Here is an 11,579-nt window from a genome sequence, read left to right on the forward strand (position 1 = left end):
GTGTAATTGAAGTACTTGTAGTTTACTTGCTCTAAATAGATGTTGTCCATGGAGAGGATCCCCCCTATCCATGTACAAAAAGTGTGAATTTCTAAACCGTAACAAACACTTAGAAACTGATGGTGGTAGCAGACCTGCCAACGAGGGGGTCCCTATTACATTGTATGTATTCAGAGTGGGGCCTGTCAGATGATTTTGTTCTGTGCCTGGTCAAGGCTGTCAGCAGCCCTGGGTGGCAGTCAACATTCACGAAAAATATGACATTTATGAATGGGCAGAATAAAGTCTGCAAATAAACTACTTAAATTACACACTGGACATTTAAGACTATACCTACCACAAGGAATGTGTCGAGTTCCAAATTTTGGCTGTTGATGTCACCAATAGAACCTTTTTCCTGAAAATGAAATCCTGTGGTAAGAGAGCGACTGGAATTTGACAATATCCGAGTGCTCCACGATTGGCAAAAGTCATGAGCAAAGCAGTTATCTGAAGGTGGCAAAAACGATTGTCACAATGCTTGACGAAATGGGAATCAAATGGCATTGTTAGCATGCTTGTGTTGTCTTTACTCTTTGCACTGACATAATGGCATAGTTTAACATACCGGTACTTTGCGATTCTTCATACAGCTGAGCCATAGTTTCAGTATCTGCACATTTTATACCTTCATGGTAAATTGAGCTGATATTTACAATACCATAGCCAGCTGATTTTCTTCAAAGTATAATCATTCAAAATAACACGATTCATTGTGTAAACAAAATTATGTAAACATATGTCAATTTGTTGTTAGCAGAATTTTAAAAAATAACACGCAAGAATGCTTCGTCAACACCATCACAGCATGTTAAAGCATCTAAAACAGGACCTAGAATATATAAAACACTATGTGAGCTTGACAAGTTATACTTGCGGCTTTGCTTGGGCACAATCCCTGGTGCTGAACAAAAAAGTTAGGTTTTTTGAAAAAAGGTTTGCACACTCCTTTGGATTTTTTCTTCTTTCCCCCCCTTTTTTTCATTCATTGGCATGATGACGTTTTGACCTTGTGGTTTTCCTCAGACGCATGGTCAAAACGTGTGTGCGAACCTTTTTTCAAAAAAAGCTTGACAAATGATCCCTTTGACACGCTTTTTGAAGTGAACGTTAATTCACTCTGCAATGGGCCCTACATTTCTTTTAAACCAAACTGGCTCTGCTTTTTTATTCACTCCAATAGCTCTGGCATCCTTTTATGTACGCTTGCTCATTACGGAACTCATTAAGCTGTTAAATTGGTTTGATAACATTTTGTCATCACTTTGACACAGTCTACCATACATATAACCAAAGTGTGTTCTCAAAGGACAACTGCACTATTTTCAACATTCAGCCCCTTTTCTGAGTTGTCTGAAATGTTTTAGAACCCCCTCACCATTTATTTCATGTTTGCTGCTGTCTCCGTTATTTGGCTAATTCGGATTTTAGCTCAACCGGCTTTAGAATGGCCGTCTATGGGCATGTCCAAATATGTTCCTAAATCCACCCTTAACATTTGTTTTCAATACTGTGCAATTCATCAAGTGTTTAGGCGTGTTCACTGGTATTCCATAATAATTTTCGTAGCGAAACATGGTTTCTGTCATGTTTTATGTAGCGTTTTGTAAAAAAAATAAAATCTTTTAATTAACAAAATACCTAATGAAAAATGTCAGAAGCCATTTTTCGCCTTCAAACTTGTTAGGGAATGTCATTGAACAACCCTAACCACTTAATGAGATGCATACTTTCGAAAACAAATATTTAAGGTGTTTTTAAGAACATTTGGACATGCCCATAGACGGCCATTGTAAAGCCAATTGACACAAAATCTAAATCAGCCAATTAACGGAGACAGCAGTAAACACAAAAAAAACGTGAGTGGGGTTCTAAAACATTGCAGACAACTCAGAAAATGGGCTTAATATTCAAAATAGTGCACTTGTCCTTTAATATTGTAGTGTAAGGCACTATTTTGGGTGTGAGATATCGACTGCCCCTTCATCATCAATATATTTTTGACAACAACTATTTAAGGACTTCCACATTTGTAGTACACTCTGAAGTACACTCTTCTGACTGTTGTGGGGTGTTGTACATTGTACATGTTGTGTTGTGTTGTGCAGTCTGTTGCATGGGAATCAGAAGCGTAAAAGACAGTAGGGTGAAGGACGAGCTGTCGTATTAGACAGATGACACAGAAGCATCTGGCTGAGTAGGCTGGTGGCTAATTCATACAGGCTGGAAAAAGAGAGAAACGAGAGAGAGAGAGAGAGAGAGAGAGAGAGAGAGAGAGAGAGTCCGTTCTTTGCATTTCCCTCTACGTGGATCCTTCCACATTGATGGTGGTGACAGTGGCCATGAAGCAGCGCTGAAAGAGCCGGTCGGGGTCAGGCGGTTGATTGTCACAGTCCAGTTTGCTGCGGAAAAAGTGTTTGCGGAAACCCTGAGGGCCAGTGGGAGTGGCGGCGGCAGCAACAGCCTGGCTCGGGCCTTCCTGAGGTCCTGATTCAGCTCCTGAGGGGAGAGGATACAGGCCAAACCAATGACTCTATATTACAATGAGCAGTCGAAGGGAACTTGCATAGCTTCATGTCGATGCAATAAAAGATTTTATTGCACATGAAAAAAAGTGATGCCTAAGTAAAATGTGCAAACGTTTCAGTCACAGTCAGATCATCCTCTATGCAAAATCCTCTATGCATTTTTTTTCAACTGTGGATTTTTCAACAGAAGACTGGACAGATTTCCTGGTTGGAATTGCTGGTTGGAATGTGGTATCCAGTGGGCGTTACCAGATATCCATGGTATCCACGTGGGCGTTTCTGATTGAAAATTCAAGCCAGGAAATCAGGGTCTTCTGTTAAAAAAAAATCAACAGTTGAAAATGCTTAAAATCTGCTGAATCATGCTGGGTCCATGAGCAGTCATTGGGCCAAACCAATCAAATTAAAAACCCCAAAAGCACACAGTCCACAGCACTACAGTAGAAATATAGCAGCAAAAACAACAGGATGAGTGATTTTTTGCAATGTAGTACAAACATATCACATGGATACCGAGACACTAATAGCACCAGAGTGTAACACATCTGTCTCAATTGACCAAAGTTGAGGGGAGGAGAATAGGATCCACTGTCAACAATGTGTATGTAATAAAACAATGGCAAGCTTGTCCACTAACAAACAAAAAATGTATCCACGTAGCAGTCTTAACATAGCAGTATTGGCATTCCAAGACATTGATGTATGAACACATACAGTATTTTTGCTGCCTAAGTATGGAGTCATGTCTGATAGATATTGGCAGAGGCGCATCTTGCCACCAGGAAAAGCAGGCAGCCGCTTGGGGCCCCCAAGCCCCTAGATAGTGAATAAAAGCCCACACTGTACTACAGTAGTGGTGATTTTGGTGTAAATGTTCATTCTTGCCCACACTGTACTACAGTAGTGGTGAATTTGGTGTAAATGCTCATTCTTTTGCATTTTCGCTTGGGTCCCCAACTGAACGTATAATCGCCTCTGGATATTGGTGCTCTGTGAATTCATACATTCAGGCAGAAACTTCACTTTGAGATGAGAAGAATCAAAGAGGGATTTATTGCTATCTTTTAAGTAATTAGTTTTTGTTTTGCTCTTCCACTTACGCGCTAGCAAACCACTGGTGCCTAAAAAATAGCTTCACATTTCAATTTGTCTTCATTTTGAACACTGGCAGCAGTTCAAATGTAATATCCATTTAGACAACAGCAATATGCTCTGCTTACGTACATCTGACTGCTAATTAATTGAACATTACCATTAATTTGCTGCCTCTGTAGACTGTACATCCTCCCCTGTGTCTCGTTATACACAAGCAGGAGGGTACACATTAGTTTTGCAGCAACACTAAATTCCAGGAACACTGAGTTTTTTTAAAGTCATTCCTGATTTGAGCATAAACATGTACAGTGCCTATGGGTTTTTGGCATTAAGTTAAAGTTCAAGATAGTCAACAAATAGTCAAAGTGCAAGATCATTGCTTTACTGATAGGTCAGGGTTGGGTCTCGTCTGAACACAGTTTAGGATTCGTTAGGGCTTTTTATATCATATGTAAACTGGCTTCTTTGTGTCTGGTCAACAAGGATATGATGGAATGAAGTGTGTGTGTGTGTGTGTGTGTGTGTGTGTGTGTGTGTGTGTGTGTGTGTGTGTGTGTGTGTGTGTGTGTGTGTGTGTGTGTGTGTGTGTGTGTGTGTGTGTGTGTGTTTGTGTATGTGCACACATGCTGCTGTGTGTGTGCTACTCTGGGAGATGAAAACTCTTTAGAAAAGGAAGCAGCCTGGGCCACAACAAACAGTGAATCACACATCACACGTTGCTATTTCTAAACAGAGGAAAAACACCATGGTGGTGGTGGTGGTGCCTCTACTACTCTGTTTACCACTGGGCAACAGAGGCTCAGACCAATTTCGTTGCCTTTTTAACAATGACAATAAAACTCTTGAAATCTTGAATCTATCTAAAGAAATCATAAAGTGAACCAATGATGGTTGAGTAGTACTAGTGCTACAGATGGTAAAAGCCTCTTATCACTGCTTTGCAGTTTCGTTGCTTGCACTTGGACTTTCAAACAAAGCACCAGATATGAATATGTATGAGCTGAGAGTCTGCCTGCCGTGTTGTTTTTTGTCCATGGAGGCAAAATATTAACAAGGTCTTTGATCAACCAAATTAATAATAAATGTGTCTGGGGACCACCAGCAGCGAGTAAACCATATTTGTTTGTTTGTTTACCAACAAATGTCAATGTTCTTGCCAAGGTCCTTGCATATCTAAATCAATATTTTCAATACATTGTTGAATGACTGGCTGGTCAATGACTTTATGATACTTTATGTTCTAGAAAATATTGATGGTTGGATGATTACATATTACACTGCCACTGCATCAGAGACACAGAGCTGTTTTATGGTCATTGCTCTGAAGTCAAACATGAAAGCCAGAAACTTAGCCAGATATGGCTGGGATTTTGAATTAGAGCCAGAGACTGACATGAAAGATTAGTTCCACACAGAGAAGTATGATAACATGGGGTCTCTGAACGAATGCTATCACTCAGTGGGTGTAACTATGCATACTGATGATTACATATTGACTGCATGCATGACATATGTCTCTGATACTGGCTGATCCCCCACTTGACAAAGTAGTATTCTGTAAGAATGAACAGTATGAGTAAGTACTAAGTGGATGGATTTCTCAAACATTCAGAAAGACTGGATCAACAAAGTAAGCATTAGAAGTAATAAAACAAGCTTGGACAGCATGTAATATTTTAGTAATTCTTAACAGATAGGCTAGAAATTAATATGGACTGGAATAATGTCACAGAAAGCTGCTGGGTCTGCATATACACATAAATGTGATCATTTAATTCTCTACATTAGACTAAATGTGTTCATTATCATCTCTCTCCCGCACTTAACAAAACACATTCCAACAGACTTTGTAAATGAAAAAAAAAACTACAAAATCATCTTAAGTGTTGCCTTTGTGTTTTGTAGCCTACATCATTTGGGCAGTCTGTTGAAGGACATGGATTACCCTTTAATACTGACATTTGCCTATTTATTGATAGTCCAATGGCCATCGCAACACCAGTCAATGGTGTCAATGCATATCACACACTTTCCCATTGATTGTCCCATTCTCCTAGGCAAAGGGAGAGAGGGGGGGGGGGCAGAATTGGGTGCTCACTACATTATACAAATTGAAGGCAGTGCGGCCCTTTGAGATGACTGGTGGTAATTATAGGTCTGCTGCCATCACCTACTACAATATGGTACTTGTGCTGCTCTCATGGGTGAAGGCAGGCTGATTGGATGGTGGTGATAAGTCCGAGGCGAGAGTTTCAGTATTACCTGGGGCGTGCAGAGGGAGGCCGCTGTCCAGCCCCCGAGGCTTGGTGGCGATGAACAGGTAGCACAAGACGCATACGGTGATGACAAAGGCCAGGAGGACCACAGCTGCAATGGACAAGCCCACCAATGCCCCAAAACTAGGAGAGAGAGAAAACGAGATAAGGGGAGAGAGATTGAGGGAGGGAGGGAGGGAGGGAGTGAGGGTATGTGTGTGTGTGCGCGTGTGTGTGTGTGTGTGACAGAGAGAGAGAGCGAGAGCAAGGGTTTCAGTACCATGGACAGCGTAATCAAACAAATTGCAAACTGTCAACACTAGCTCCCAGCTGGGCTGCCACTGTTGACAAAGCCAGTAATAGTTGTCCATGGCAATGAATAGCAGATTACTTTTGGGAGCAATTTGCAGATCTCCGTACAGACCCCAAAGCTATAATTTCACCGGTAACACTTTGCCAGACAATTTCTTTTTCAAGGCAAGTTTTTGATTTCATTGCTTTGTTCCTTCCTTACGGTATAATTGAAGTATTGAAGGGTCACCGCTCATCATCTGCTGAAAAGGCGCAGGATTCAATAGAGACGGCTAAGTAAAAGGGACAAAAATCCACACACTTCAGGTCAGGTCTGTGCAAAATAGTTTTACTGAAGCAGCAACTTTTCGGTCTGTGAGACCTTCATCAGGTAGCAGGGAGGCAGCAGGGAGCTTGGAGCCTCAGTAAAGCTATTTTACACAGACATGAAGTGAGTGTGTGTGTGTGTGTGGGGGGGGAGTAAACATCTTCTGGGTAGTTGTTGGTCCCACACAGTACTCTGTAAGTGTTGGATTATGAGGATGGATGATGAGTGTTGGACTCATCAACTTTACAGAAAGGAAAACTCTACAAACAGCCATGCACATATTCTAATTCCCTGTCACACCCCTGGCTAATTAATTTAAGCACTGCTGCACATGTATTTCACTGCTGTATACAGAATGCACACACTGCATAAGTTACAGTGACAAGGGTGTCATTCTTCCATGGTTGATCTGGTGTGTTGACCTGGTTTGGCACAATGTAGCTGTTAATGGAGAACACTTTCAAACCATACCCCAATATCACACCCCAACTCAATGCAACAGTTCATTTTGCACACGTTGTTGTTACACAACAAGGGGGATAGTATTTTGAGTTTATAGGTAAAACCTGTTTCCTTTTAACTCAAATATCCCCTCTCTTTGCAGGTTTCTTTTTGCACTGTATATAACCACTAACATACTTTGAAGAATCATACAGTAGCTATGGGTGTAATGTCTTCTATGCCTTACAAATAACTAACTACTAGTACTATAAATACAAAAACTCCAGAAATCCAGGTGATAAGGACGGTGAAACACTTGGCCACCCCCTCTTCTACTCATTGATGATTATATTTTTCTAATAGACAAGTTAGACAAAAAAAGCCATTCTTTCATCTTTCATCATCTACACCAGCAGAAATAACAGGTGAGGACAAAATGACCTTAATGACAATTCAATAGCTTGAAAACTTAAAAAAAATAAAAAATAGTACATCTGTTTTCATTAAAAAATAAATAAATAAAATAACAGGCGTTAGGAGAAGAGTACTAAAATTTTAGGCGGCTGTGAAAGAATTCACATGGAACAAGCACGAGGGCGAAGTTGAATCAGCCTGAACATTCTTATAGCAACTCCTCCAATTCCTTAAAGAGGATGAAATGTCGAAGCTGGAAGGTAGGCTATGTTTTTGCGCGTTCTTACCTCAACCACCACATATATCCATATTCATAGGGGAAAAAGCTCTTCGGGTCATCACAGCAATACTTGAAGTCGCTGAATCCACAGCAGTATACCGCTCGAGCGTCGTTGCCCGGCTTTGGACACGTGGATGCATTGACAAACTCTTTTTCCACGGTGTAATAACCCGAGCAATCCGCGCTCATTCTTCTTATTACATTAAATGTACTGAATGGGAAAATACCACTTTTCAGATTAGCACAGATAACAGTGCACAACTGTTCCTCATGGTGCACCAATGCGCTTGGATGCCACTAACTGAGCGAGGAGAATCGAGACGCACAAATGCAACTGTTCTGAGGATACACTTCAGATTACTCCGTTTCTCTTGCTCTAGAGCAGTGATCCTCAAAGTGTGGTCCGGGGACCACTGGTGGTCCGTGACAGAGCTCAGGTGGTCCGCGAGGGGAATTCTACATCTCCAAGACAAGCTAGCAGTAGCCTATTTGTAGGATAATTACAAGACTTCAATTCATCAATAAGACAGGCTTGTATGTGAATAAAAAGTCAGTGATCTGCATCAAAATTAGCACCCATCAGCTGTCAATTCAGTTGACAGGTGGTCCCTCAACACTTTTAGGGGGACAAAGTGGTCCCCGGTCTCAAAAAGTTTGAGAAAGTCTGCTCTAGACTGAGCTCCACCTCTCTCTCTGGTCCTGCACCTTCCTTCTCTCTCTCTCTCTCTCTCTCTCTCTCTCTCTCTCTCTCTCTCTCTCTCTCTCTCTCTCTCTCTCTCTCTCTCTCTCTCTCTCTCTCTCTCTCTCTCAGCAAAACAGGCGAACCGGCTCCTTTCCTGGACGCATGCGTTCTCACAGAAATCATGTGAATGAGCTGTTCGTGTTCAAGTAAGTAAAATGCTCTTCCATGCAGATTAAATGTGTGAGTGAGAACTAAGTCAGCTCTTCCTAATTTGGTAGATTTGATAGATGAAGTTGCAGTTACCAGTACCCTCCCCTGCCCATGTTCTTATATTGAGTGGTATGGATCCAGTGATTCAGAAGCAGCAACAGCCTTCTGTAATCCTGCTCATGTGTTATATACAATATACAACTCAATATGGGTTGCTTTTCAATACCTGAAGGACAATAATCAGGTTTAGGAGTGTGTGGAATCTATTATGATAGGGCATTGTCATGTGTTGCATGTGCCTGCATGTGAGCAATGGTTCACAAGACTCTGCTGGCAGCACTACGCCCTGAAGAGATTGATCAATCAGCCTACAAAGGCAAGACGGAAAGTCAATGTGTGACCGCACAATGGCAGCCACAATGAACAGGAACGGAGCAACTAGACAGATAGTGAGCGATACATACAAAGGGCCCTCTGCTGCTGTAGGTAGATGTACTTGCTTAATCCTTTAATTCCCATGCAGAAGCTGTGTGGAATCCATAAGATGTTTCAAATGCCAGGACCCCCAAGGCCTTGTCCAGGGTCTCGATAATTAGCCGGGTGACACCTGCAGTCTCACCTCCAAGGTAATCACTCAAGGCGATGAAGTGTCCCATGTTAATTTCTGTTACAGAAAACCCAAGTCAGATGATTGACAATCCTACATCCAAAGAAGAGGGTGGTGAGTAGCAGGGGCGATGCAAGTATTGAAATAGTGTGTTACGTGTTATTATTTACATTTATGTAATTGTTAATATTTAATTTAATTGCTGCTATTCATCATTTATCATGATATCAGAGCAAGTGCTCACTTTTATATGCAGGTGAGTCCAAATCAAATTAATTTCGATTCAGGGACCACATACAGCCAATATGATCTCAAGTGGGCCGTCTGGATCAGTAACATAATTGCAAAACATTGCAAAATTGTATGTAAAGCAAATAGCAATCAGAATCGAAATGGTAAAGTCAATCATCTTGAGGTGGATGTCAATGGCTATATCAAGTTCAAGTTCAAGTCTAGTATAGCCATATCAACAGTATACAAGTTGCTAGGAATGTGCTTTGGTGCGCTCACAAATGATATGGCCATAATAAACTTGAACTTGATATCAGGAGCATTGTCTGTACATAGGGAGCAAATGGGCCAAATGTGTGACTAGGTACGATAAAACAGGCCACGTGTCTCTGATAGCCACATGTCTCTGAGAGCCGAACTGAGAAAATAATTTGCAGCATGTGCAAGTTGATGTCTTAAGCTTCTTAATGCTTAAGAAAACAGTATTATTATGTCTAAAAGCGCAAGTTACACTTTGTCTTCAAAATGGCTAGCTGTATGTCTTTTCTATGTGCAAGAGGTACTTACAGAACTGAATTATCTCTTTTCTACTTTAAGAGGTGACCACATTAAAAAGGCCACAATGTCATGAGATATGACCAGACTTCCATGTAAGGTATCATGGTAACGCTTAGAATCTAGGACTTGTTTTCTTGTGGCTAGTCACATTTGTTCTCAAGTATTATAACCTGAAATTTCAGACACCTAGCAACTTTGTAATGGGTTAAAGGTTTCCTTCTTTTTTGACATCTTTAGGTCTTTTTTTCTCTTGGGCCGGATTGAAAAGTCTGGCAGGCTGCATTCTGCCCCCAGGCCTTGTGTTTGACACCTCTGCTGTATAATGTGCAAAGCACAATTCAAAGATATAGGGTGAAGCACCATTACAAGTTGCAAAGCACACATAAATTCATCAAGAATAGATAAGAGGGAACATGGTTGAGTGGGCAAGTGCAACGTGCCATTAAGCCGGGGATCGAGGTATTGAGGAGCAGCTATTTTTACCATTTTGATCCCTCATTAGAGGCAAAAGGATTTCTGCTCACCCATATTGCACCTTCCTATGACACCTCACTTGAAATAGCTAGATTGATTTACCTGAAATAACATTTGCGATGTGTGCGTTCTTCCTATATTGTCTGTAGTGTATGAGTTTGTTTTGTTTAAAGCACATCAAACAATAATGAATGTTACCCATGTCAGTTATGATTATTTATGTTGGTGGCTCTTAGCTCAACTGTAAGTCAAAGGGACCACCTTTGTAGCTAAATACAGCACATCGTTCCACCAGTCAGTTAATGAGCAGAGATGCCTGCGATTATCCACAGAAATCAAATCAAGAGCTTGTAGTGAGCCTTTATAGACCGATCTCAGTAACAGAAATGTTGCAACCACATAAAAACATGAAAAATGCAACCTCAAATGAACTTGACTCTGTGCAAACAGCTAAATGAACTTAACTCTGCACAAACAACTACCGGTAAACCTTCCGCAAGCACTTTAAGAACTGCCTTGATGAAATGTGCAAACCATCTACCATCACACCAAGACAATAAATAAGTCAAACTAACAAGCACAGAAGTTTTAATTGAACATTTTTACAAAGACAGTTAGTCAATTCTGCACACAAGAGAAATGTCACACGTAGCAGACAGTGGAAGAGGGGATGAAGTGCAACACAAGGATGCTGCACAGGGTATAATTAGCCAAGTTGGGATGCTGACAGATCTCAAATAAACATTGTTATTCAAGTTATTCTGTAACTCTTCTTTACTTTTTTTAACAGCACAGAGAGCTAATGACCTCTTCAAGAGATGATTAATGTTGTCTCTCGTCTACATGCCCCATGGCAAAGTGATATTTTGTATTCAGTATATCCTCTTGTTATGTTTTAGTGGAACATCCATCTTTCAGCCTCTCCTCTCCTCTCCTTTCCTCTCCTCAGCACATGCTAGATGAGACCACTTTGTGAGTGAGAACCCTTGGTTCTTAGGAGTGATCCGTCTTCATGTGGAAGCATGTACTTGCCACCTTGTGTCAGTTGCAATCAGAGGAAGTCCCTTTTGCCTGTCTCCCAATCCGTGCCCCCTACTATCTGAAGTGGTGCAGTGAGTTCCCATTACATTTGTAAGTATAGGGTCA

At 41.1% G+C, this 11,579-nt stretch overlaps 1 protein-coding gene across 1 annotated transcript; it reads right to left on the minus strand.

Moving 5' to 3' along the window:
* Window positions 1-1,983: 1,983 nt before the first annotated feature.
* On the minus strand, window positions 1,984-7,860 carry LOC134450365 (protein shisa-like-2A). The gene is made up of 3 exons (XM_063200210.1): window positions 7,679-7,860; window positions 5,925-6,061; window positions 1,984-2,538 (listed from the first exon to the last, which is right to left on the minus strand). Exons 1-3 carry the CDS (start codon window positions 7,858-7,860, stop codon window positions 2,342-2,344), a joined length of 516 nt encoding a protein of 171 aa, XP_063056280.1. The 3' UTR covers window positions 1,984-2,341.
* Between the last annotated feature and the right edge of the window lie 3,719 nt (window positions 7,861-11,579).

This window comes from Engraulis encrasicolus, chromosome 6, assembly GCF_034702125.1.
Source record: "Engraulis encrasicolus isolate BLACKSEA-1 chromosome 6, IST_EnEncr_1.0, whole genome shotgun sequence".
Lineage (NCBI taxonomy): Eukaryota > Metazoa > Chordata > Actinopteri > Clupeiformes > Engraulidae > Engraulis > Engraulis encrasicolus.

Bases quoted from the DNA above. Each gene is read 5' to 3' on its own strand.
- LOC134450365 (XM_063200210.1), bottom strand. From the start codon at position 7,860: ATGAGCGCGGATTGCTCGGGTTATTACACCGTGGAAAAAGAGTTTGTC. The intron at 6,062-7,678 runs GTAAGAACGCGC...TCTCTCTCCTAG, and splicing joins GGATATATGTGGTGGTTGAG to TTTTGGGGCATTGGTGGGCT. The intron at 2,539-5,924 runs GTAATACTGAAA...CTCTCCCCTCAG, and splicing joins CCTCCCTCTGCACGCCCCAG to GAGCTGAATCAGGACCTCAG.